Source organism: Sturnus vulgaris, chromosome 1 (assembly GCF_052056855.1).
Source record: "Sturnus vulgaris isolate bStuVul1 chromosome 1, bStuVul1.hap1, whole genome shotgun sequence".
Classification (NCBI taxonomy): Eukaryota; Metazoa; Chordata; class Aves; order Passeriformes; family Sturnidae; genus Sturnus; species Sturnus vulgaris.
In genome coordinates this window covers 91,539,371-91,567,356 of record NC_142243.1, presented here as the reverse complement: position 1 = coordinate 91,567,356, position 27,986 = coordinate 91,539,371, and the positions used below count along the sequence as shown (strand labels likewise).

Here is a 27,986-nt window from a genome sequence, read left to right as displayed (position 1 = left end):
TCGGTGCCTTGGTGCCGCTCGGCGGCGGGCGGGTGTCACTGCCAGCCCGGTTCTCCCGGGACCCGGCCGGCGGCGGAGCTGGGGAGCGCGGCTCCGGCAGAGATGCTCCGGCCCGGGAAGCGCCCGGCTCCACCGCTGCCGGCCGCATCGTCCCCAGCGTAAGCCGCCTGTCTCCTGGGGACACGCACATCTGTCTCCTCGATTTTTTTTCCCTCTCGTCTGCCTCTCCTTCCCCCTTTCCTCAAAAACTCCCCAAAGCTGCACTTGCGGCTGTAACGCAACGCGTTATTGCATTATCGGGGGGGAGAGAGAAAGCGCCTGTCCTGCAACCCAAGCCCAAAAATTAGTGTAGAGAGCGCTGGGTGTATTTGGGCAGGGGACCAGCAGCACCAGGAGCAGCAGGAGTTGACCGGGATGCTCCATCCCTAAACCAGAGTTGGAGCGTGTTCCTGGAGCCTGGGAGCTGCTCTTCACCTGCGCTCCAAACGACTCCGAGAGAAAGAGAAAACTGCCCTAATCCCGGATTTATCACGGCTGTTTGAAACAAAGCATACCCTGCAATAGCCTTTATCCAGGAGGGGCCAAGACCTCAGTTCCCCTGGCTGAAGATGCCTCGGTCGGGACATATGGAAAGCACTTTCACTGCAGAGGAGTGAGTCAAAATGAGCTCCTCTGCTGCTTTCTCTTACCCACTTATATTCACGTAGAAGATAAGGACATTACTATTATTATTATTATTATTATTATTATTATTATTATTATTATTATTATTATTACTACTACTACTACTATTTTGACTCAGAGATATCTGTATTTGGACTGGGGAAAAGCTGTTTAAAATGGTTATTTTTCAGCAAGAAAACTTACGGGACTTTTATTGTAACACTTCAGATGAAGTCTCATGAGGGAACACAGTTTCTCTTCCCCCCCCTCCCAGCCCCTCATTTCTGAATTCTTAAATAATTAGGATAAAATTACATTATCACATGTGGAATTAATTGAATTAATGCTGCTTAAAGTCTTTAAAACATTCCTACCTAAATGAACTCTTTGCTAATACAAGCTGAATTTTTCTGCTCTCCAGGCCAACTTTTGCACAGTAAGTGGTATTTGTGCCCAGGGAGGCCTCAGTGTAATGCCCTTTTTTTGCGAGTTCTAATAAAAGGCTGCTCTGTTTTGGCTCCTAATTAGAATAACACTATAAATAACCTCTTTGTAATGAGGACTTTTTTTAAAAAAAGTGAACCATTTTACTCCAGAACCTCCTGGTGCAGATTGTGCCACCATGTGGTAGATTTGCCTTTCAGGGTAAATATACCTTCCAGAACTTCATTCCAGTAGGGGTAGCAAAGAGTGCCAGAAGGTAAAAAAATGCAGTCTTGGGAGAAAAGCTGTAAACTACCTGATATAAACCAACACACACACACAAACAAACAAACAAACAAAAAGCTGCTGTTTTAATATACCTTGGGAAGAGTCCATAGTGCTTAATGAAGCAAAACTCATGCTGATTAAGTTCTGGACTTAATTTTTAGATTGGTGTACGTTATGCTTGTGGAAAAGAGCTTGGAGACTTTGTTTTTTTTCCTACATTAGATTCATTTTACAGAAAAAGTGCTGTTGTGGGCAGTAATGACTGCAAAGGCATGATCACTCTTGAAGCAAGACCAGATACATAACACAGTGACAGCAGAAAACGAAAAATCCACCATCTTTTGCTGTGCAAAAGATGATCTAAGGATCTAATGCAGTTTTTGTTTGGATGATAGCATATTTAGAGTATATTTCCTTGACTTTCTCCAGAAGATCTGAAGCAATACCATGCCTCCAAAAAGCTCACTCATCTGTTTTGTGAGCAGAAAATAGCACACATCTTTTTCCTTTGTAATGCTTTGGTTTCTCAAAGGCAGTCACTTAGTTTTCACTTTTCTCATAGATGTACTTCATCTATTGGCATTTGACATATTTGCCATCATCATTCTGTTTTGCACACTGTGAAATAGATCCGCTTGCAAGAAATTCCTACCATTTTTTCTCCCATGTGTTAGTCTCAGTAACTAACACCTCAAGCATATTTCTGTAGAGTTCCAGGTGGTTAATTAGAGCACAGGATAAATGACTACTAATGAAAACTTAGGATTCAACAATTTTTCAATTTATTATTGTTTAATAAGGAAAGCTCAAGATAAATTACATGTAGAGTAGATACATTCCCCACATTGAACTGGAGCATAGTGAGAGTTTGAGAAATCTGTATATGAATTACAAACTCTAGTTCAGGTTACTACAGATTTACTGTAAGAAAACTACTGTCTCAGGAGTTGTTTTCTCAGCACTGATGGATACATACTAGTTTTTCAGTACATGTTGATTGGATGGAAATGACCAGGAGAGCTAAACAAGATTTTTTTTCTGAATGTCTGTTATATAAACTATGACTTATCCCTGAAAATTTAATTTCTAGTCCGAAGGCCCCAAAAACCATAAGCCTCTGGGGGAAAGGTATACATTGAATGACAAAAACAACCAAGAAAGAAGGTATGGTGGTTCTCAAGGATAGGTGGGGGATAAAACTGGTCTCCACTCCTGGGAAGACACCCACAGACTGAGTCCTAGCACCACAGAACTGCCTGAGCCAGAGCAATTAATCATCCGAAGAATTTGACTGCTAGATTCCCCTGAGGTAGGAGGTGATGGTGCAAGAAGTGGTGGAAATGCTCACATCTCTAATCCAGCAAAAGCAAGAGGACTCTTGCCGCCAGAGGATGGCAATGCCTTCCAGCCTGTGGTTCTCACACCGCTTGTGGGTGTTGACTCTAAGAAGCGCGTTACAAACTTGTGCAAACTGAGAAACTTGGCATTCAGAAAGTTCAGGCACTTGAGGGTTAAGGCTGCTCATGTAATTGCAGTTTGGGCTCCTTCTGCTAATGCTTTTTCTGATGACAACCTTCATTACTTAATCAGATAAGGATCTTTCCTGCAGTACTGCTGGCAGTGCTGTTAGTTGCAGTGTAGATCTTTCTGTCTGGTGAAAACTGGAGGTATTCATTAGAGCTCCACCTGTCTCAATGTGATGTTGCTTCCCATGAAAAACCCATTTTTGAGATGGGGGCAACTTTCAGGCAAGCACAAGAGGTTCTACTAAGCAACAAAAAAGTTCAGGAGTATTTTGGTTTTCATTTTTAAGGATTTACTAGGAGGAAGGTCAGTCTCTTAGCCATATCTTCACTTTAGAAAATCAGTGCAGCTCCACTGTAATCACAGACAGTTCTCTCAGCTGCCAGATTTAAAATGATAGGTGTCATGTAGGCACAAACAATACATGACAAATATCCTAAGTGTTTATGATAACTGTGAAGCATTGCCCGTATCACAGTGTGCTACAGCCTGTTCCCAGGGAGGAAAAACCAGCATGCAGCTGACAGCTGCTCCCTTGCTGAGCAAATGCTTCTTTACAGGCACCACAACCCCCGGCTAGCTATTTCAAAAAGGGAGATGGGGGGCCTTCATCAGAGTTAATTATTGCCCGAAAGAATAAGCTGCAGCCTTACTTTCCTGTTAGCCTGATTTATAAGGGCTTTTCTATTGCCATTTGTTTGCTTGTTTTCCACTAGCCTGCTAAAGTTTGCCAAGCTCAGTGAGGTAGGAAGAAGGGACTCAATATTTTGCAGTTGAGCTTGCTGCTGCTGTCCTATAGCTTTTTCCATATGCTACTGTGGAACACGTTGAATTTGCATGCAACTGGTATTATTTTTGCAGCTTATTTTTTTCCTCTGTGTGGCTATTCCTCTATTTGCAGTGAGAAATAGCATGCTACTTTACCAGACTAAACCATGGAGATGTGAATGAATATCCTCGACTTAATGCAGCTGAGAACACTCCGGTATGACAAGGAATCACTCGGCCCAAGGGAATGAACTTTTCCCTAATGCAGCCTAGGTCTTGGGCAGTCTCAGTGCCCCACCAAAAAGTAACTCAGTACAGTCATTGACACAAACAAACAAACAAACAAACAAAAACCCCAAACAAACAAACCCCCCAAAAATCTAATCGGGGATTTTAAAATTCCAGAATATTACTGACTGCCGTGCCTTCTTCTTTCTCCCTCCCTCCTTCCCCCGATATTTTGCTGAATTTTATTCCAGACTCTCAGAGGAGGAAGTGACCATGCATTATAATATAGAATTGAAATTATAGTTATAACCAGAAGACAGTAATCCAAACCCAAGAATAAAAGCTGCTTTTACTAATGCAAAGGATGAAAGGCCATGGTTCCTCCATCAACTCATGGATACCAGAGCACAGCAAGAATGCAGGTGCATACTTAATGCCTAATTTCAAGTGCAGCATCAGATACCAGAGCCCAAGACAACTTTGGGGGCAACCTGGGATTTTCTTCAGTCCTGCCAGGTTTGGAGTATATTGGTATTTCTGCAGTTAAGTTGTATAAAATACAAAGCAAGAACATGCAATCAGAGAGTGAATGCTCACTGCCATGGGGTTTTACCTGAAAAGAATGTTAAGTCGCACTGCGTCTCCTGTCCCATCCCAGAAGTCATTAAAAAAAAGAGGGAAAAAAAAGGAAATAAATAATAATAAAATAAAGAAAGTAGGAAAACAGCTAAGTTTGCCCGGCAATTACTGAGCAGGATTTATCACGTCCCCTTGAAGCACATGCCAAGAGGCTTTAGTGAATCGAGGCCACGGGGGCAGCCAGGGATGGCTGGGTACTGCCCCTCGACAGCTGTGCCCGGCCGGTGGGAGACGTCCCCGCGGCGGGGTTTCTGCTGGGTGGGGCGTGCTGTGGGATGCGGGAAATCAGTGATCCAGGGAAGGCCACCGCGCAACCCTTCGGAGCGGTCCCTGCAGGAGGACTCGGTGCTGCCAGGGCTGTGTCTGTGACCGCTCAGCGCATCCCGCTCCCGGTGCATCCCGCTCCCAGCGCATCCCTCTCCCGGCGCATCCCGCTCCCGGCGCATCCCGCTCCCGCCGCTCCCCCGCGCATCCCCGAGCACACGCCGCCCCGACGCCTTTTCCCCCCAATACCCTCCCAGGCCGTTCCCTCGCCCAGCCCCGCGGTCCCTCCGGCACCGCCCGTCCCCGGGGCTGGATCCCCGCGGCCGCCGCCCCCGCTCCCCCGCGGAGCCGCGCTCGGGCGACACCGCCTCCCCGCCCCGCCGCCGCCATGGCGGAGCGGAGCCGCGGCTCTCGGCGGCGGCTGCTGCTGCTGCTGCTGCTGGCCGGCTCCGCCGCCAGCCCGGCGGAGGAGGGCGGCGGACGGCGGGAGGCGGGCGGCGGAGAGCACGGCGAGGAGGCGGCGCGGCACCACGACTCCTCGTACGGCACCTTCGCCAGCGAGTTCTACGACCTGCGCTACCTCTCCGAGGAGGGTGCGGCGGCGGCCGGGCCGGGCGGCGGGGCCGGGCGGGGCGCGGCGGGCGAAGGGCACGGCCCGGCCGGGGCCGGGAGGGAGCGCCGGGCCGGGCGGGCGCGGGGGCGGCGGGCGGGAGGCTGTGGCAGCGCTGTTCAGCACGAAGGCCAGCGCCCGCCGCCATCTTCCGCCGGCCGGGCGGCCTCAGGCAGCGCTGCCGCTCGGCGCCGGGGCCGCAGCGGGAACCGGGTGCCCTGCCCTGCTCTCCGCGGAGCCGCTGCCTCGCTCCACGGGCATCCCCGGACACGGACATCCCCCCGGGAGGGAGCTCAGGCCGGGCGCCGTCGCTTTCCCGCAGAGCGGGGCCTCGCCTTCCCCTCTTGCAAAGCTTTCCGGGCTGGTAGCGTAAAAAGGAGTGCTGTGGTGTGTGGGCTTCGAAAGGACGTGTGATGCCCTGAAGTGTCAAGAAACAGCATGGTTGTGGGTTTTGGTGTGTTTTTTTTTTAAAAATTTACAAATGGTGGAATGTTAAAATTCCGCTTTTGCGGCTAGGCTGCACTGAAAACCATTTGTTCAATGGATTTGAAAATAAGTAAGGAGTGAGAAAATTGCATGTTCTGTGGCCTGTGTTTCAGTAAAGCGCCACTACACGCTGCTGTGAAATTCTTCAACTTATTTATGAAGCGTAGTTTACCTGGCCCTTGATACAGTTTGTGCAACTGTGATTTGCAGCTTAGAGCATACTTTCTCCATTGTCAGAAATCTAGGGAAGTGAATCAGGGCTCCCGAATGCCCAAAGTTATGTAGGTCAAAAGTTTGTGTGCTGATGCTGTAGCTATCTGCAGTGTTCATTCCCTACTCAATGAATCACTTTTCCTACTCACGTTTTCAGAGGACTTTCCAGTTCCACAGCAAGCACTTTGGTTTTCATCTGGCCAAGTAAAAGAACATCCTATTAAAATATATGTGCTTATGCAACAGACACCATTTCCCACAAGCCAAGACTGAATAGGTCTGCTAGTAAACGTTCTCACTTTCTCTTTGGTATTATAGTCCAGCAGATGGGATTGCTTGGTATTGTAACTCTCATTGTCTGGCTCTTCTAGGTCTGCCTTCACAAGTGATTGCAGGCCATAACTGCAGGCAATTCCCTGTCCTGATACTCTCTTACCTTTTACTGCAATGTGTGTTTTATTTTACTTCATAAAGGAGGATGTATTATAAGGCCCTTTCAGTATCAATTCCTACAGCTCTGCATCTGGTGCCCTGCCTGCATTTATACCTAATGCTGTCATTTGTCCTTTCTTTTTTAAGGAGTCAGTTCCCTTACGGATTTCCTGAGGGGACTACGAGTGCACAAAGAGAGAGCTGAGCAGATATTCCTAATTGTTAGTTGACTGCAATAGTCCATGGTCCTGCTGCCCTACATTTAACTTTTCCCTCCAGCATTCTTCTCCCTCCTTGATGAATGTAGGAAACCTTAGAAAAGTTTTGTTTTCAGTTATTCGTGTTACTTTGGTACCTGGATCCAGGACCATCTGAGCAGTGGATTGTGTACGTGGCAAAGTAGTCACTCATGTGAACAGTTAAAGTAGATGCTACTGGAACACCTTCTCTTTAGTATTATTGATTTTTAGTCCTTGCATTTTATTTAGTAATGATTTGTTCTGATTATACAGGTTACCCTTTCCCTACTGCTCCTCCTGTGGACCCATTTGCAAAAATCAGAGTTGATGACTGTGGAAAAACCAAGGGATGCTTCAGGTCAGTCTGAGATAAGAGTACAGGTACCTTTATGTTTATAGATGCTGACTGATGATATTGGAGACTTTGGTTAGTGTTTCATAGTCATTTTAATAAATGTTTGTTATTTAAGAACATACTTCATAGTACAAGCTATATTATTTGAGGACACTCGTTTATTTAAGAATATGTGTCATAGTTATGGACCTATAGTTCTTTCTTGCATTTTCATGAAGCACTTAAAAAAACAGAGCAAGGAAGGTCAACAGAGTAATATTTTGTGTTATTATTTTCTGTACTGTTTGAATACTGCACATTATTACACTAAAAGAGTAATAATTACAAACAATGCTACTTTATGTCCAGCAGAATATATGCTTTACTGCCATTTACCAAAATACACTCTTTTAGTTTTTTCTTGCAAAACCTTAATTAAGTTCCATAGCAGGAAATTTCAAGGCAAAAGTTATGTATATTTCCAATTCCATTTAGGTATGGTAAGCCTGGGTGCAATGCGGAGACTTGTGACTACTTTCTAAGTTACCGTAGAATAGGAGCGGATGTTGAATTTGAGTTGAGTGCCGACACAGATGGCTGGGTGGCAGTGGGATTTTCCTCAGACAAGAAAATGGTAAGATACAGTACAGTTTTTCATGTTGGCAATATACATACTGTCACATGCTAGGATATAAATGGTTTATATACATTTATATATTTGGTCGGTGAGAAATAGAGAATATAAGGTAAAACTGGCTTGCTGAAAACAAAGCACCATTCAGTAGACCCCCTGGGAGCACTGCCTCACAGAAAACTGCTTCATCCTTCCTAACATCTCCTTTCCCTTCTTCTCTAAGAACTACAACAGTGTTTCAGATCAGCTCTGAATGTTTGAATGTCACTAGCTTTTTGCCTTTTTATTAGAAACGTCATCAGGGATAAGCCAATTCACATGGAAATGTCCTGTTGTGCTTTATGTCAGTGTAATTTGGGCAAAAGACACACCATAAACTGAATAGCAAATAATTTTATTCTTCAGAAAATCAGCTGACTTTCAGCAATAAAAATTTTTATTTCACTGTTTAACTTGGGAAATTTTTTTGTTTCTTTCATACCTATGTTTTGTTGCAGGGAAGCCACAAATGTGTGAGAAAATTACTCCTGCTAATTTAAACATATATACTCAAAAAGGCAGTCTTGTTAAAATTTGTTCCCTTCCTTCTGATTTTTATTGGGTTCTGTTTTGTGCTTATTCCTGTGCTTACTTTTTCATTCAAAAGCTCCACTTTTCATTGAGTTTCAATGAGTGAAACAGCCTGTAATGTGTGGACTGTAAAAAACCTGGGCAAGGTTTTTTAAGGTGACTTATGCAAAGATGTTTTTGTCTGTGATCCTTGGTAAAATGTTTATAATATAGATGTTCATGTACAGAAACTCTCCTGAGCATATAGAACAATACTGGACCTATGTCCTAAATCACAAGTCAAAGAAAGGACTATTTCTTGTAGTGTTGAACGTAGCAGTCTGAAAAAAATACAGGAATTAAATCCTGGGCTAGGACCTACAAAAGATTATTTGGAAGACTTGCACTGACTTAACAGCATTTTTAATAGACTCAAAATGAGAAATAAAAAGAAAATATGAGTGTGACAAGTGCTTCTCAGTCATTATTACATGTGTTTTAATATGGGACTCTAAATAAACACAATGAAGTTAGAAGGTTTTTGTGTCACAAAGAACAGTTCATGTCACAAGAAACAGTTTGTGGTTTTTATACTAAGAACAGCTTTACAGCCAAATTTTGGAAGAGTTTAGAAGCTTGCCAATGCAGGTACTTAACAGGGTTTTCAAAGCAGCTCAGCACCTTTAAGTGTTTGTCCCCAAGCTATCAGACTGTGTTACCAGTTGGTAACTCTGAGGTACCTGCAGTGGACCCCAGGGTCCCACTGCCCTCCTCTCATCAGCCACTTGGAAAGCAGGCACAGCAAGCATCAGGTTAAGTCTGAGCTTCTGGTAAAAAGAATAAGGGAAGTCTAAAGTAAAAGGTTTTGTTTCCAAATTTGCTCTGTATATCGTGTAATGCCCATAATTCAGCTGGGTTAAACCAGCTAGCATCTGTCTTTCTCTCTGGCCCCCCTGGTGGCTTCTTCTTTTTCATAACTTCCAGAATGTTTTGGTGTCCTGGGATGCACATGCTTTGATGATAAAATGGCTTTGGGTCAAAACAGCTTAGCTGTGAGAAATGGGCTGTGCTTTGGAGGCCCTAATCAAAATGGTGTGGCCTGGATAGCTTCAGAAGTTAAGGAAAAAAAAAAAAAAACTACTTTGTGTCCTCAATAGATTTTTTAAAAGTCCTATGACCTATTTCTTTGTCTCAAATAACATTATGTTTTTTCACTTCCAGACTCTTGTGCCTTGGCAGGATTTTGAAATGTCATTCCTGTTAACTGAGATTCAAAATGCTTTTTTCTTTCCTTTTTAGTTTTCTTTTTCCTTCAGTGTAAAAACACCTTTATTTTTGCCTCTTTGTTCTTAAGAATGAGGGATTTGTGCTTAGATGTATAAAAAACTTGCGAAATAAGTTATGGAGAGTGATGATAGTGTGAAGACAGAGGCTGGAAAGGTTGTCTGCATCAGCACCAAGGTGCAGAAATTGTTTAAGCATATGTTTTACCTAGTTGTCCCCCTTTTCCCCTCTCTTCTGGCACATCTTTTACAAAGGCACATTGCAATATTCCCAAAGTGCTGAAATACACCCTTTTCCTCTATTTTCCCTGTAATAAAGTACTGAGGGATGATAACACTAGCAAGCACAATGTCTTTCTTTCATCAGTATGTGACATACCAGAAGGACGAGTATGGGAGGAGTAGAGCCTGTGTTTAATACAACACTTAGAGCTGTGGCATTCATCCATCTTGGATAGTGTTCTAATGGCTCTTGGTGCTAAGGCTTCTACGAGATAGCACTCCTGAAGTAAATGCTCATCCCCGTGCTCTACCACTCTGTCAGTCACCTTGAGTAACTAACTGCTTTAGTATTTCCATGAATGACCTCTACAAATAGGTGGCTCCTTCTTCCTTCTGTCTTTTGGTTCTTTGGTGGCTGTTTATGCTAAGTGAAGAAGCACATATTGATTACTTTTTTTTCTTTGTATCTTGTATCTTTGTATCCTGTGGTATATTGTATTCTGTTATTACATGCTGAACATTTCTTATAAGAAATAAAAGAGATGAGAAATGATGTTCCCTAAGTGAACATGAGAAGAGGTTAGAAAAGAATTACTGTAATTGATGCTATTATTTTCTCATATGCAGTAAGTTTATTTCCTTTGTTGCACTAAAGTATATTGGTTTTCTGTCCATGATTTAATGCAGTGGATTTTGTACACATTGGGGATTCAAGACTGCCACATTTTATGAAGCAGTATGCCAGAACTTCACAAATAACAAAAGAAAACAGCTTTCCACAGATCAGTTAATTATGTGATATCGTATCCTACCAATATATGTTAAGCAAAATAACTTTTAGAAAGATCCAAAAGAGAATTCAGAGATAGTAAGGGATACATAGATGTAACTATTGCTACCCACTTAATGTGCTTTTCTATCTTACTGAAGATACCTGGTTGGGGAACAAATATTTGTGTATATATAACTTAGAAAGAAGGAAAGAGCATCCCAGGTCTTGATTAGTTTTGAATAATTAAAATTATACACATAAATGAAGAAGTGTTTTATGACCCTTTTGTTTTCCATCTTCCAATTTTTTTTAACCTTTTAGGGAGGAGATGATGTTATGGCTTGTGTTCATGATGATAATGGAAGAGTGCGGATACATCACTTCTATAATGTTGGTCAATGGGCTAAAGAAATCCAGAGAAATCCTGCTAGAGATGAGGAAGGCGTTTTTGAAAACAATCGTGTGACGTGTCGATTCAAGCGTCCTGTGTATGTTCCCCGAGAAGAAACCATTGTAGATTTGCACTTGAGTTGGTACTACCTGTTTGCTTGGGGTCCAGCAATCCAGGGTAAGTTGATCTCTGTGTTACCAACTGAGTTGATGTCCCAAAATTGAGAAATTTCTTTCAATGATTCTTACTAGATATGCCCTCTCCCCCCGCTCCTTTTTCAAATGAACTAAAATTCTGGAAGCATCAGGCTTAAAATAAAGACAAGAGTAAAAAATGTCTTGTTTTCTTGGCTATATATCTACTATCCCCACTTCCTAAAGCTAAATTTAGAAGAACTTCATAACCCAAAGTTCTTCATTCCCTTGAAATATGCTTGTTGTTTTTACTTGAATTTAATTTATTTTATTCAGAAAGCAGTGAAATGAGCTTACTCCCTGACAGTGTAACTTGGCATGCTTCTGTAGGTTTGAAAATTACCTGTCTGCCTACCAGTTTCTTTGGCAGAGTTATAGAAGAAATTGCATCTGATGTTATTTCTTTCTGCCCTTACCTGCTAAAGGTTCTATAACTCGTCACGATATAGACTCTCCACCCGTGTCGGAGCGTGTTGTCAGTATTTACAAGTACGAAGATATTTTCATGCCTTCGGCTGCCTATCAGACCTTCTCTTCTCCATTCTGCTTGCTCCTCATTGTTGCACTGACCTTCTATTTATTGATGGGAACCCCATGACCAATGGAAAATAGCAAGAATTTGGCATTGGAAGTTTCTCAGGATGGACGGCTATATGAATGGACAATGCATTTTTCTATTGGAATTTATATCACATCACCATCCGCATCTAGCTGCTTTTGAACATAGCTTCTCAGAAGAGTGAAATAACCATCTCCCTTGAGTGGCAGAGTGGTGACAAATCATTTAAGAATAATCAGTGAACAAATAGGAGAATATTTTCTGTGTTGTGACTACTTGCTTAAGAAAAATGAGACTTTTGTAAAATCTGTGTGTGTGTGTGTGTGTGTGTGTGTGTGTGTGTGTGTGTTTGGGAGGGGTGCCTGTATGTGTGTTTAGGTCAATTTAGTGATGGACATCTTATCAAATAACAAAATTGCCTTCCAAATTGCTACAAAAAAGCAAATTTGGGAAAATTCTGCAATGCTGTTTGGTACTTCTAGAGCAGAGAGCACAACTCCAAGTGCAATTTCTGATCTTAAGATCTGTAAACCAACACAGCAGTATAAAACCTGCCCTTCAGTAGCAGACAGTTCTCCCATTTTTTTTTTAATTTATATTTATCAAAGTGTACTTGCTGTGGTCCTTTCCAAAACTAAACTTGCATATTCAAGCATTAGCATGATTTTTTTTTTCAACAGAAAGAGGTGATGAATGTCTTTATTGTGTTTCAATAACCTTTTTGAAAGAAATGGCTACTTCTTTTAAGAGTGAGATATGAAGTAATTTAAACAAGGGGAAGGGAGAATACAGCAATATAAATTCTCCATACATAGGAAAACTAGGTGTAAAACATGCAGAATATAAAAGTCCCCAACAAGCCACAGGATATCCTCCTAATAGATTCAATCAAATTTTCTCTTTTTATGGAAAAAAACAGCAATTTTGCTGACATGTGAATATATTTTTAAGTAATTGTGTAATAGTATGAAGTAATCTCTTTTTCTGTGTTGTATGCCACTAAATCCTGTTCAAGTAAAGGGTGACTGTGGGCAGCTGGTGTTATCTTACAAAGAAATATAAATGAGATTACTTGTAAGGAAAGACAGGGATTAATAAGAACAGCAGTATCTTTCATTCATCAAACCACTGCTAAGATATAGGTAGTGTGGAAAAAGGTGAGCTCAAAAGGAAAAAAAACACTGTTTCTATCACCAGTAAATAGTAGAAGAGGAATGCTAAATATTATGGAGATGAAAAGTGTCAAAATGCATTTATGAGCTACAGAATATTATAAAAACTTTGAGTGGAGAATTTCTCTTCTTCACATAATAGGAAGTGTATGATACGTTTACATGAAGCAGTCAAGCGTGCTTAGGTAAGGTTACTCATTCACTTTCCAACTTAAACTAAAATTCTACTTAAGTAGAATTAAAATCTAAATAGTGCCAAAGTTTGATCTCATGTGGTACACTTGAGGACTCTCTAACATAGAAACTGGTAAAGTATATGTAATGCAACTCCTTTTTATTCTCATTACTGCATGGAGTATAAAATTATTAAGTAGCTTGGCTGGGATTGCACCATTATTCACAGATTGATGTTTGTGGACTAAGTATTTATAGGCTCAGAATTCTTCAAACCTATGCTTAAGGTATATGAATTAGATTGAAGATGAACTTATCTTCATAACAAACACTTTATCCCTATTTCAAAAGATCGATTAATATTTTATATTTTCATTGCTGTCTTTAAGGATTTGTTTACTTAAAATTACTGGACTAGAGTTCAGGAGAGGGAAGAGAAATTCAGAAGTGAACTTCTAAAGTGCATACAGTAGCTTTATTTAGTATAAATTACTTCTCTCAGGTTGGTTAACTTACTCATCATCTGATCAAGTAGAGGCCACCTAATAAGGTCTGCTTTGGCCCACAACAGCTGTGTAATTTAGCCTTAAGATTGGCTGGAGCAGATAAGCAGAAGCCTGGATAATGAGCTTTACATTCAGCAAACAGGTGAAGTGAAGAAATCATTAGGGTAAATTCTTTCTTCTTTGTGCTGGTTTGTACACAGTTGAGATATTGCAGTTCTTTCTCAGAGCCTGAGGGCTGCTTTAGTTTATGGCTTGGTTTTTACCGTTTCAGCCATTTACTTGATTACCCACTAAAGGGCTAATTTAATAATTTAAAGGTACTGAACTCAGATAGAAATCCAGTTTGGCTCCTCTTTTCTTCTTTAATAGAGCTCTGGATTTAGCATGGCCTGGTTGGACCTGAGCACACAGGTAGGTTATAGATTGCAATAATAATACCAAGGTAAAATTGTGTGACAGCTGTCAGTCTGTTTTCTACATATATGGAGTCAGATGTGGTTAAAGTTCAGGATTTGAAGCAAGAGTAAAGTATTTTATATTATTTTTTTATTCCTTTTTCAGATTACTTGTAAGTGTGCTGTGTTTTTGTCATCTTATTTTTCTCTTTCTAGCAGAAATGTGCACTTCTAAGAAATTTTTCACTTAAGCTTCACAGTACTTAATTAGCCTAATAAGGCATTTCTAATCAAAAGGGAGGAAATAAAAGGCCATGGGAAGCAGCAAATCAATCTATTATCTGGCATTTAAATGGATGGTTGAATTTAGCACTGAGTTTATCTAAGAGTTCCTCTTCACAGTGGGAAAATCAGGACTGTGGAATTCAAGTTGACAAACAAAGAAGGTATGAGTATCTAGAAATTGGTAGTTGGGATGAAATCCGAGGAGAAATGTTATAATGGAAACATGGTATGTAAGTTTGTATGATACTTGGTAAGTCTTAACATTTGAGTGGGCATAGTAACTTGTCATGGAGAGTATTTTGGTTTTTGCATTTTGTCTTCTTGTTTTTCCTTTTAATACTGAAAAGCAGGATTTATCCCTGATACACAAAGTTACTTCAAAGTAATTTTTAATTGATTAGGCATTTCAAAGATTTTTTATTACTTTTTCTAATTGACTGGTACCAACACAAACTAGAAGAAAAGGCCTGCTTTGGAGAAGGAGGCAGATATTTCCCTCTCCAAATAATTTTTCTTTCTTTAGTATGATTAATACCAAACAACTGTTAATGAACACATTTCTTAAGTGCTTTAGTTTTAAGAATTTTTTGTTGCAGAGTGACTTAATACAGAGGCATTGAGTTTAGAGAGGACATATTTAGAATATGGTGTTTGGAAATTTGACTATCATTACTAATCAGAAAGGTGGTTTGGTTTTTTTTTTGCATATTTTTTTCTTCATTGTTGGTATTAAATAACTGGGGTTTTTTTAGGTATAGGTAAAATGCTAATTGATTTCCCCCCCCTCAAAAAAAAATAAGGCACCTAGCTGATTTGGTCATGTCATTGGATAATGGATGCTGCTGTCTTCTGTTATTATTAGGGAAATATTCTGGTTTTGAAAGAGAACTTATTGATGAGTGGTTTGTACTCCCTCTGTGGCCATCTTGTTTGTCTTGATGGGTTTCACAATACTTGGATAGTAAGAAAATAAACACTTGTAGCCTCCCTAATCTGAAGAACCCCTCATTTTGGATTAAATTATGTTAGAGCTGTGTTTGGCACTGACTTTCCCAATCTTCAGCACAGGGATTAGAGAATGACTGGAGTGTGGTGTACATCAGCATGGCACCCAGGCAGTGGTCTTGAAGCTTGCTTGGGTCTCCATATCCTGGTCTGAACCAAAAAAATCCCGTGCAACTGCCTCTATGTACTAAAGAGCTATGCAGTTATTTCTTAGTTAGTGATATAAGATAAGGGAAGATGCAGGTTTTCCTTTTTTTTTTTTTTTTTTTTTTTTTTTTTAAATTTGTCTTCTCCTTACTTTTTCATCCCTCCAATGCATCAGACATGTATAAAAATGAAAATTATTCATGTCTTAGAGAGTGGATCCTCTGTCTGGTCTTTCAGGTCTTTTCTGGGTCCATTGGAAGTTTGCACCTCCAATATTCCAGAGGCAGAATTAAAGTTTCTATGCAAATTATGTAACTTTAATAGCATTTAAATGGCATTTTGTGACTCTGTGGTTTCATTGGTTTGACACACTGTTGCGTAGCAGGTGTATTCCCCTTACCTTCTTCTTGTTTTAACATCTCCAAATAATTTCCCCAAAGTATTTGGTAGTAGCCATAAGAAGAAGGAAATACGTATTTCAGAGAATTACAAAAGGTCTAATGCCAGTTATTTTCAGAAGTAATTATTCTAAGTGTTAGTGTTTTGTATGAAATATGACTTTGCATAGAACCTTAGATTTATGATGGAATCAGAAATACTTTTAAATATTACAGTGTTTCAGTGCTTCATGGAGCTGTGGTTGTGCATAGCTTACATGAATTGGTACGATCCTTTTCACCCCCCTGTAATGAAACTGGCAAAGCAGTTTGCTTGAATGCTGCACACTGAGGCATTGGTGACTCCAAACAGTTTGGAACAGAAGAATGGAGAGACTGGTAGTAAGGACAAATGACAAGGAAGGGCTAATGATTTTGGCATACTTTCTATTTTTATATAAATTTACATGTGGCAGTGCCCATCTGGCACTCTATCCAAGCAAATATTACTTGATGGAGGGTTAGGAAGAAATAGTCTGACTAAAACAGCTGGGACCTGCCTAAAAGCCAAAATCTGTTTTAAGGGCTGATGTGGGCACCATGCCACAAGATGTGCTCTGCTGTCAAGCCCCAAGGTAAGAGCTGGAGACTTGATCTGGCCTTCAGAGGTACAAAAACCCAGCAAGATCCCAGAGGCAATAGCAGCAGTCGGCTGCAGCAGGGAGTATCTGCTCAGTTTGTAGAATGGCCAGTGAGCAGGTACTCTCTGCTGGCTGCAGTCTGAGTATCAAAAGATGGGGGCTCTAAATCTTAACAGCTTTGTGCATTAGCCCCTCTAATTAAAATTTCATTATCAGTAGCAATTTGTTTGGGCAGCTTTCCCTGAACCTGCCCAGGATAGAGATGGATCCAACACGAAGATTTTAAAGAAAATGTCTAGTCCCTAATACAAAAATTAATAAAAATGAAAATAAATTTTTTAACCATATGCGAGCTTTTTTTTTTTTCTTATCTAGTTATTTATGTGCAGTTTATATGTTGAGGTGTCTGATTTTTTGCAAGTACATAGTAAGATCTAAGTAAGCCTTCCTTTTCTAAACATTTTTTATTAATATGAAATAATCACTTTGGTAACTTTTTTTTCTATTTTCACAGTAGGTTTGATAAAATTATATATGCTTGAACATGGTTATTTAACTTGCCTAATTTGGGCTCAGTGAGGCAAAAGCAGTGCAATTTTGAAATGTCAGAGAGGATGTGTGCAGCTTATGAAGTTGATAGGTGTGAAAATGTAGACTTAAAGACATTATTTGCTTAGAAACTCTGTTATGACTTGGCAATAGCAACGAATCTGCTGTAAAGAAAGGGACAGATTTTTTTTTTTACCTTTGGATTACTAAGTATTTTGAATAGAACTCCTAGACTATCTCAGGTTGGAAGGAATCCATAAGGATCTTAGAGCCCAACAAACTGTGCTCCTCACAGGACTGCTTAAAACTAATCCATGTGACTCAGAGCATCATCCAGATGCTCCTTGAACTTCCCTGTAGAGCCTGTTCCAGTGACTGGGCAATCTCTTAGAGAAGAACCTTTTCCTAAGATCTCATCTGAACTTCCCCTGACACGATTCCATAGTCATTCATGACTGTTGCTTTCACCCTATTTCTGTGTTTCTTAGCTAAGTAGGAATGCTCTTCCAAACCAGTGTGAGGTTGGAATTAGTGCAGGACTTCACATTCTGTATCTTAGAACAGCTGCTGCTCCACATAAGCTCGTTCTGATCTGCAATAGAGGTTAATTAGGAATGTCCTTACAAGATGAACTTTTATGTGGCATTCTTAAGACATTTTTTGTAAAGGTGTTGTACTCTTTATAGACTAGAGCATTACAGAATTACCAGTACTTTTCTGAGCTGTTTCTAAATGATTCTTAAATTAATATTTGCATTTTTGAAGTAATTGGATTTTTCAGGAGTGCTGAACAGCTGCAAATCTGTTATGGCTCCAATGCTTACTCAGGGAAGCAAATATATTCTGGTAACTCATGATTTAGCTTCATATCTCTCTTTTGATGTAATTCAGTTCAATTTCCTATGGTGATATTGGTAGAAGACTAAATAAATGAAAAATTCACTTAGGTTTTGTGCCAAGGAATAAAAATATTCCTGCTGATTTTTCAAAACAGTGATCAGCAAGGTTTACATAATGAAAAGTATTCTTCACAGAATTGATGTTTAGGCAGTGTGGTTTTGCTGAAGGTATTTGTGTGTGCATGTAAAGTCTGATTATACAAGTGAGTCTAAAAACAAAAGGCTAAATTCTGCTCTGGAGACAAGACAAAACCTTACATGTTCCCTGACCCCTAGCTGATTTTGAGGAGACAGAATGATTGAGGAAAAAAGTATATAAACCTGAGATATTACATTTGTAGGGATTATGCTTGCAGTTCTTATATAAACACCTTCTCTCACTTTCTTCAGTACAAAAATTAGCTTCACAGTCTTAGACTTATTAGAGTGTTATTTTCACTTTTTTTCCCCCAAACAAGCTGAAACAAGCTTAAGTTCAATAAATCAAAAGAATGTTATCAAATAGACTATTAGGGTAATAGAAAAGGAAGCACAGATGCTACAATTAAACCTAGGAGGAAAAAAGAATCTTATTTAACTGTAGAATATGGTGTCTGCTTCTGGAATATATGACTGGTCACATAGAAAGCAATGGGTTATTTTTCAGTTTTTTATTTTCGGTGTTATGAATTGATGATAAATATTGAAATATAAAAATCTGCCACAATAGAACTTTTAAAGCTGGAATTATCATTCAAGTCTTGACACAGAGATTCAAAGATGAAATTCCAAACCTATTAACTCATTAGAAAAGTGAAGCAGTGGGACCTTTACATTTGTGTTTGATGTCCCCAGCCTTTATTTATGCAGGTATATTTTATTAGCATATTGAATTCTGTTTAGGTTATAAAAGATGCCTAGTATGTCTTGGTATTTCTGATTTATATATCCTGAGGTCTGATTTGCTTTAACCTCTTTGCAAATAAACAGGCTGTCATAACTGTGTGAACTCTTGCCACTTGTTTCTTATTACATGAAGTGTAATGGTTAAACCTGAAATGTCATCTCTACCTTTTGACTTTATTCAGCGTTGTCAAGAGTATTATACAGATAAAACATACAAATAAGAAACTTGTAACTATAGTGTTAAGTGATGTTCTGCATTCTCTATGCCAGGCTTCATTCTGTGTGCCAATACCCAGCAGTCATGTGAAGTCAATGAGCTTTTGATTGGATAGAAGTGCAGAATGGAGGTTTTGTAGTCCAGAAGAATTTGCCAAACTTCTTTGTATTTGTGCTCTAGTCTTTTCAGCAAAAATAACACTGAATGAATAGATAATGAAATTACAGTGACCTACGGGACTACTTTACAATCAGTGCATGCCCTAAAGTATTGCTTTGTAACATGTTTTATACTAAATGTTGATGTTCAAGTGAGCCTTTGACAGTGACAGCTATTTGACAGTGACAGACAATGATATTTATAAAACTGTTGCAATAAATGCCTTTTTAGTCTAAGAAAACGTGTGGTATGGCATTTATAAAGGGGGGAAAACATCTCCATGAGGTTGAAGAAGTCTCTGCTGCTGCCTATGTTAATAATTCATTCTTGTGCCATGGGCTTGAATTTATTAGCCTGACTAATTCAATTTAAGTCAGTGAGGTTGGTCACGTTAGCAAATTAACAGATGTGAGAAGATCATCTTTTTTTTTTTTTCTACTATATGAATCACAATGAAGCTGTAAGTAAACGTGATCATCTCTATTTTAGCTAAATATTACCATGTTCTCAATTGCTATACATACGTAGAATTTACAGGTTCCTGTCATGACCTCTGTGCTGTGTTTTCATAACCTATTTGATACAAATATGTTCAAGTTGAATTATTACAAATTTGGGGGTTCTTTATCTATTGTCATCACTGCCCTATTCCTTGGCCAGAATGGCTGATGAAGCTGGAACAGGCTTTTGCAGAAAATAAGAAAATAAACTATACTAGAAATTGGCAATTAAGGAGGAAGTGCCATGATACTCAGCAAGCAAAAGCAGCTGTAGAAGTCTCTCAAACAGGGATGCTTCAGTTTCTGAGATTTCTCAGGTTTGAGCAGGTATTTTAGCTCCTTACGGTGGATTAGGAAGAAGAGTTGGCTCAGGGCAACAAGAAATGTATTGCTTGTACACTGTGTGGTCTGTTTGTTGTGTTTGTAGTATTATTCCAAGCCTGTAGCTGCAGGCTGCAAGGAAGGATGGATCTTATGTGTGTCAGCTACTTGTGCACTGTCCAAGCCATCATGATCAGTAGAGGCATTGCATATGCCAAATAGATTTAAATTATATTCTGTTTGTCTTGCAGTACATGACTGCTGACAGATTGGTGAGGAATTTGTCACAAACCTGATGAATCCCAAACATTCTGCTGTTACTCAGATCTCTGTATATCCAGCTCTTGCTCTGTGCACACAGCTATCGTGTGGGATAACCCTGCAAGACAGAGCTCTGAATGTTGTCTATCCACAGGTCCTACTGGTGCTGTTTTGCATGCTTTTTCCAGTGATTGAACTTTCTGTGTTGGTGCTATTGACTCCTCTGCCTTACAACCATGCATTTCATTCCCTTTGTTACCTGAACAAGATTCACAGTCTTCTGTGTGAATCATTTAAGCGTCACTCTGCTGATAATTTTGTACACTTTAACTGAAATGTTGAACAAAGTTGTTTCTGCAGTAAATTCAGGCTATAATCACTGGGTGCAATTAGACATGGTGTTCCCAAGGATTAGTTTTCATGTTATTTTCACCAATATTTTGTAACTGACATTTAATTTGGAGCCCTCTCATCTTAGCAGTTGAGCTGCATAAAAGAATAACTTTTTCATTAGCCCAAAATGCAAAGACCATATGCAGATGACCTAAAGATGCAAAGTTTATATCTTAAATCATAAACTTTTTTTTCTTTGCTTCTGGTACTAGTGAAGTATTTACATTGAGTATTTTTAATTGATCTGGAGATGGTATTTGTCATTAAATGGAGGTGAATTTAAGGAGTGAGATTAACCTCAACTGAATGTTCACAAATGTTCAGTAACACAGGTTAAAACAAAGTCTCTTATGCAGGGACAGTTCCTTTCTAAATGCACAGGCCAGTACTGACACCTTGTGGCTTTGTTTCTGACTTGTTTCATAGCTCCCTGTGGTTATTTTGGTTGTAAATAATTATTAACCTGCAGTAGCTAGCATTGTCTATCTCCTCTGCTTTGTGGCTGCGTCAGTGCCCAGTATTTTGTATCATGTGTGAGAGAGCTTGGAATTTTGGTCTGCGTTGACTGCACATTGAGTGAATAAAGAGCTAGGGGTGTCTGACCTCTTGAACAGGACTTGAAAGGTGTCAGTTCAGAGCACAAAATCTTGGGTGTTAGTGCAGAAGCAGACAGAAGTTACAAGCTTCTCTTTTACTAATTAATACCTGATTGTATGCTTCCCTCTACATAGGAGAGCACCAGAGACTGTCAGTACTTACCACATATACTTTTAGGTGCATACATATTTTCTCCACTGATGTTTAAAAGCATTCCTTTGCTGCCCTCTTCACCCTTGAAGAATTCCTAATAGGAAAAATACAATCAAAGAGACTGTTGTAGAATTTCTGGCAGTATAGGAGCCTGAGGTGTGCTACTTATCTTTGACCATAAAAATGCCTAAATCAAATGTATCAGTGCAAGTTATACCTAAAAGGGCATCTAATCTAAAATCTCTTACCATTTCAAATGGCAAAGATAGACAAAACCAGCTGTTAAGTTGCTATTTGAAATCTGTTGTGGAATTAAGCTTTAGAGGCTGGGGTGTGTCTTGTGAAGATCACACATCCTCCCTCAGCTGTCAAAGAGATTCAGAAATTGTTTTCTGACGTTTATGGGTCATGTCCCTGTTCTTAAGTGATCCTGTTGTGGTCATATATGAATTAGATATCTTTATTTTATTGCATTGTTGGTTTTTTCCCCCTTTCTAATATGTTTAGTTGTTCATAATGAATACTGAAAAACATAATTGGAAATAAAAGGTCTTAAACAGTAGGGACCAGATCCTTGGCTTATGTAAATCCATATTTATAGCTTCACGCAAGTCAAGGAGGTGGCATTAATTTCTGTTCCTGCAGAACATGGCTGACTGAGTCTGTTAAGAAAAATTAAAGTAATAAGGATGTGCCTATGAAGATCTGATTTATCGGCATCTCTGTTTAGCTAACAGAAGGATTAGAACTCTCTGCTCTCCCTCTGTGTAAATCTTAATTGACACTTGCTAACTGAACTTCAATGCAATAAAGGTATTGTAATGAGCAATTAGAGTTTGGCTTCTGAACTAAAGAGAAAAGTTCAGGTAACGATGCATTCTTGTTACCTATTTCAGCACCCTGCCAGGAGGCAGATCTATCTGATCAAAGAGCTGTGAGTGACAGTATCAGTTTAAGGTTCAATAAAAGCTTCTCGTATGGACAACTGCTCGTAATGCCTCATCACCACCAGGATCAAACAAAGTGCCTGTAGGTTTGCAAGTGCTTTCGTGGCATAAAATTAAAGTACTTTGTTGAACCTACATGTGATCTATTTAGCAAAGGGGAAACAAAGAGCTGCAGGAGCTCAGAGGAACCTTTACAAGTGTGAACTTCTGTGTAACTGGCAGGAAAGGCTTTGCAGGGACAGGTCAGAACTGCAGTGCCAAACCTCAAAAAGCTGGCTTGGGCCCAGCCCCACCTACAGCTTCAGGATGCAGCATAGTCACAGGAAGTGTGTTGAAAAACCTCTACCTCTCATCCTTGGTATTATGGTAGGGATAGGTCTCATCAAGCCGTGGTATCATCTAGTTTTGGTATTGCTCTGCATTTAAAAGCTAGGTACAAATAGGTGTATTCCTGCTTTACAAGCTAAAGACAGTTGTGCTCAGGATAATTTCAGCTTTTTAACATCTCCATCATGCAAGAAATGCTCCATTAAAATCCTTGTGGACTCCAATCTAACGTAAGGTTAAACTAGCGTGTGAATTCTGAAAAATACAAGCATTTGATTGTTTTCCTATTTTTTAATATTCTATGCACTTTTTATATGTTGAGTGGTATGTGATCTCTTTATTATGATGTACACGATATGCTCTATCTCCTTGAAAAGAAAGAGAAAGAGCTCCTTGAGGGTTTTGGCATTACCAGTAGCTTTAGCAACTGCTGAACGGTTGTCTTCAGCCGTGGAAGGAAAATTTTGAGTAGTTCAAGTGTTATGGATTTCAGCCCTTGCAAAACTTGCTTGGACCAAGTGAATTTATTACAGATGCACTTAGACCACTTGTAAAATGTTAGCAGTTGCCTTTATGCCTGGACTGAGGCGTTTGGTGTGTACCAGCTGCAGGAAATTAGCTCCTCTCTAGGTTATTTGCAAATACCATTTGATGCTACACAGTGTCCTAAATGTCAGGTCTAAAAAATCGCACAGCACTTCTTCGGTGGGCCTGATTGCCAGTAAAAGAGCAGATTCTTCCTTACTAAATAATTTGTTGCCAGAACATGTTAAGACAAGACAAAATCCGCCAGCTGGTCTAACCAGTCTTGCTCTCCACTATGCAGTGGTGGCACTCCAAATCTCCGAATTTATTCCGCTCCCCGAGACTACAGCAGCAGTAGGGAGAGTGTTCAGCGAAGCAGGACGGGGCTGCACTTGTGGGACGGGCAAGCTGCTGGGCTCCTCCATGCTCCAGCCTTTGGCCGTCTTCTTCGGCGAGCGCCGCGACGGCGCTGGGCAGCCTCGGGCCGCGCTCGGCGGGGACCGGGCGGCCTCCGGGTCCCCGCCCAGCCCCGCAGCGCCGGCCGGGCGGAGGGAGCGCGGCCACCGCCCTCCCGCAGCAGAGTTCCTACATTTCCCAGCTCGCTTCCCGGCCGGCACCGCCCCTTTCCCGCCGGGCTGGGCGCACGCCCGGAGCCGCGCGGCGGCGGCACTACAGCCCAGGGCCCCTGCGCGCCCTCGGGCACGACCGCCCCGGCAACCGCGCTCCGCGCCCGCCAGCGGCGGCCGTGTCCGTGCCCGCCATGGCTGACAGCGCAGAGCCCGCAGCTCCCGCCGCCGGTCCCGCCGCGGCTCCGGATGCGGGTCCCGCCGCGGCCCCTCCGGGCTCGCCGGCGCAGGAGCGGCGGACGGGCGGCTCCCCCGGATCGGGCGCGGCCATGCCGCGGCTGCCGCTGGGCGGCCCGGGCGGGGCGGCGGGGATGTCGCTGCCGCGGCTGGAGAAGCCGATCAAGCAGGCCTTCTACAACACCGGGGCGCTGCTGTTCGCGGGGCTGTGCTGCGGCGCCGCCGTGCTCGTGTACTTCATCCTGGAGGCGTTCTTGCGGCCGCTGCTCTGGGCCGTGCTCTGCGGCACCTTCCTGCACCCCTTCAAGACCTCGCTGACCGCGCTGGGGCGGCGCTGGCTCGGCCGCCTGCACCGCTCCCGCACCCCGGTGCTGCTGGCCGCCCTCCTCCTGCCCATCTGCTTCGCCAACTACGGCGTGGAGGCGCTGGGCGAGCAGGTGCTGCGGCGGCGGCGGCTCCTGCTGCTGCTGGGCGCCGGGGGGCCGCTGCTCTACGGGCTCTACTGCCTGGGCAGCTCCCTGGGCGTGCAGGTGCTGCTGGCACAGGCCGCCCGCATCATCTGCCAGGGGCTCGACTACTTCAGCAGCCAGTGGGTGAGTGAGCCGGGGAGGGAGGGAGGGAGGGAGTGTCGGTGTTCCCGGCCGCGCTTTAGGCATGCCCCGCTTCTGGAGATGCTGTTAAGTCCGAGGTGATTCAGGCGAGTTCTTGGGCAAACATCGAAGCTCGTTGAGGTTTAAGGTGTGTATTACAGTGTTGTGAAATAGCTCCACAAGTGACCTGGGATGTGGGGGAAGGCACCTTTAAGGCTTTTTCAGTGTACTGTGTAGGGTTTTCTTTTTCTTCTTAGAGTATCAAGCAGTGCAAACGCAATTTGAACGTTAAAAAGTAAAGCTGTGTCATTTGCAAATGTTACTGATGGTTACAAATCCTGGGAGACTACTTTTCCCTGTGTTCTGTTCAGTAGGTAGGATAGTTAGAACTTCTGGCAGAACTCTTTTACACTTTGTTAGTTATAACTGAAAATACAAGAAGTACCACATATCAGAAGCAAATGGATATGTGAAAGATGAGAAGATCAGTAAGTTGTACTCTTGTTAAATACTTGTGTACAACTGGCATACTCAGATTTCTTAGTGTCAAAGGCTTTTCAAAAGCTGCTCTATTTTTTAAACAAAGTATGCCCTTTCCCTAGATAACTGCGTTCCTGAATGTACTGACAGAGAATATTTTGACGGACCACCTCTAGTGTGAATAGAATGGTCAGGAGAATGTGTTTAGCCTCTTGAAAGTAAACACTGGAGGAAAAGATTTTCTTGACTTTATTTGGTGCTGGAAGATGTCAGAGGACATGTGTTTCTGGTCTGTTTTGTCTGGGAAGTGTAATTAGGACGAGTAGACAGAGATACATTCTCTCCTCATAAAGAGGCAAGATACTACCATGTTTACTTTCAGCTGAGTAGTAGCAGAACTAAAGCATGGCCTTGTACTAGTGGGAAGCTTTGACTTGTTGCCACATAATTTACTCGGTAAGCTAAGGATTTTTGTTTTAAGAATTTTGCACTGACCTCTCTGTTTTGTTTTTAACAAATCTGTAATATTGCTACACTAACTGATCTGGCTAAGTCCAGGCTTTTATTGAAAGTTTGTTAATTAAGCCATACTTAACACTGTGTAAGTGCAAGGCTAAGGAAACTGTACTTTTTTAAGCTTGTAACTATGACTGTAATGCACTGCTTGATGTCTGTGCCTGCTCAGTGCAAACTTGTTTAGCAGTCTCTGATCCTTCTGGTTGGCACTGGTGTTTCTGATTCAACACTTGTGTTCACTGAACTGTGGTAGGATTTTAACTGCACAAAACATAGTAAGCTCCCAGAACTCTTCAGACTTGAGTTTCTTGGGACGATTTTGGGTTTGTCTCAAGGTAACTGATCACAGAGTTCCTTAAACAAACCAGTTGCTCTCTAAGCAAGCTGTATGTGTCTCTTTCTGGGGCCTTATAGGAGAAAAAAATCTCGGGCTTTGCTTTGTAAATAACTGCAACTTGGTCTGGCATAATCTGTACACTTTACAGTGTTTTCTTAGTCCAGTTTTTTGAATTTTGGAGTTGCTTAATGTATTATCTCATAGCTGTAGCAGGATAATTTAATTTTCTCCATGCTACTGAGGACCCCTGAGCTGGATCAGTTAATAGTGTCAGTTTTAACTTCAGTTAAGCACTTTAAAGCCCTTTAATTGCCATGTTATATTGCAGGACTCTATTTGCGTGCATATATTCTGCTTGTTAGCTGCACAGGAATTTGGGATATTACGAGTTGGTTTCTCCATTGTACTGTTCTTCTCTGGGCTCTGAATCCTCCACAGTTCCTTCTGTGCGAACAATTGTCTCCTCCTTTTCTGATTCCCTATCCTGTATTAGAGAACTGAGTGGATGCCTATCATTAGAAGTATGGGAATCTGGAATGCTGGTTTGTTATTCTCAAACTAAAGGTATTTTTATGGTGTCTACTAGGCCATGGTACTGAGACAGAAATTCTCCTTTTAAGTTCTAGAAAAAAAGAAGGTTCTTTAAATGCAGTAACTGTGTGTGACAATGACATGGTAAGGTGTATTTTGACACCAGTATGTTAAAGAGCTTTTCTGTCCCACTGTCCTCAAATCTGGCAAAGCCATTCATGGCATTGATGAGTCAAGATTCAGAAGTGCCTGTGTTGCCATCCATGGCTCTGAAATCACATCTGCAGTTCAGGAATTTATGTACCTCCATGATTGGATTGTTTGATTGAATGATTGTTCTGACTCCAGCCTTCTCTTGGTTATTTGCAGAATTCTTATGCAGAGAACAGCAGTTTCGTATAATAGGGCAGGGGAGTGTTTTTCACTATAGTTTTTATTCTCGTAAAGGATGGAAGTTGGTCCCATAGTGGACTGAATATAGTCCTACATGCTTTTGGGCTGCAGCAATTTAACTAGTTTTGCGGGAACTATGCCTGTGTCCAGCACTGTATCTAAAAACCAAATTCTTTTGCTATGTGGCAAGAGTTCAAACTAGTTGAGGCTGATGTTTTACACTTAAGTTAATATATACCCAATGTCAGGTATTCGTTATATTTTCTTCTTTTTTTTTTTTAGAAGAAGAATTTGCATGCTCGTATTTATTTGGAAAACAGTTTGTAGATCCTAGCAGATGTAAAAATTATACAGCTGCTCTTCGTTGGCTCTGAGGTTCATCTTGGTAAATTAAATCTGATGCAATCTTAATGAGCAGAATTTTATGCAGTGAACTTGATTACAGAGCTGTCAAAACCTTTCTCTCTGGCCAGTCTTTCTTCCTTGCTTTGTCACAAGTTGTTGATCAGGCTCACAAATGTTTAGTTACATGTGTGTCAGTGTATTTTTATATCTCTGACTGTAATAGGTACAACTCCTGTTGTTCTGGGGGTTTGCATGCAGTTACAGCATTTAAATCAATCTTAGCCTCACCAGGATGCTGGACAGATCTGAAAATGCTATTGCCCACCATTGCTGTGACTGCTGTATTGGAATATTGTCAGAGTACATGTAACCTATTTTGGCTGGTGTACAGTCTGTTCCCCAGCGGGGATTCTGTGGAAGACATCCACCAGGGAAACCTCCATTTGTGTTGGCACTAAATGTCACTCCCACAGCAGCCCTTGCAGAATGAAATTCTCCAAGCGTCCTTCCTGGCAAATGCTTTGGGTCCCATCCTCTGAGATGTTTGGCTTCCACAGTCCTATTGAGAATCACGCCTGGGGGCAAAAAAGTATCTATGTTTTGTCAAGTTCACCTGATGGGGCAATTTCTCTCGTAATAAAGGAAGGGGCAGAGTTCTGATTTTAAATGTGTGTACAATTTCTATTTCTCTGAGGGTTTAGCATAGGTGGGCTTTTTTTTTCTTCCCTTTCTTCTTAGAGCAGGCTTGCAGGTTTCTGAAACTTGCTAACCATAAAAAACCCCAAACCCAAAACAAACACCTGAACAAGCTCTTAAGTTCTTTCTGCTCTTTATTATGGTG

General features: G+C 41.3%; 2 protein-coding genes across 2 annotated transcripts in view; both read left to right on the top strand.

Moving 5' to 3' along the window:
* Positions 1–5,185: 5,185 nt before the first annotated feature.
* Positions 5,186–19,367, top strand: FRRS1L (ferric chelate reductase 1 like). Its single transcript, XM_014880497.2, has 5 exons — positions 5,186–5,390; positions 7,051–7,135; positions 7,607–7,745; positions 10,893–11,139; positions 11,582–19,367. The coding sequence occupies exons 1-5, from the start codon at positions 5,186–5,188 to the stop codon at positions 11,752–11,754; spliced, it is 849 nt and encodes a 282-aa protein (XP_014735983.1). The 3' UTR covers positions 11,755–19,367.
* Positions 19,368–23,910: 4,543 nt separating this feature from the next.
* Positions 23,911–27,986, top strand: part of TMEM245 (transmembrane protein 245) — a 76,130-nt gene continuing 72,054 nt past the window's right edge. Inside the window, exon 1 of the mRNA XM_014880506.2 lies at positions 23,911–24,546. Within this exon, the coding sequence (XP_014735992.2) occupies positions 23,911–24,546 (636 nt within the window). The remainder of the gene's footprint in view (positions 24,547–27,986) is intronic.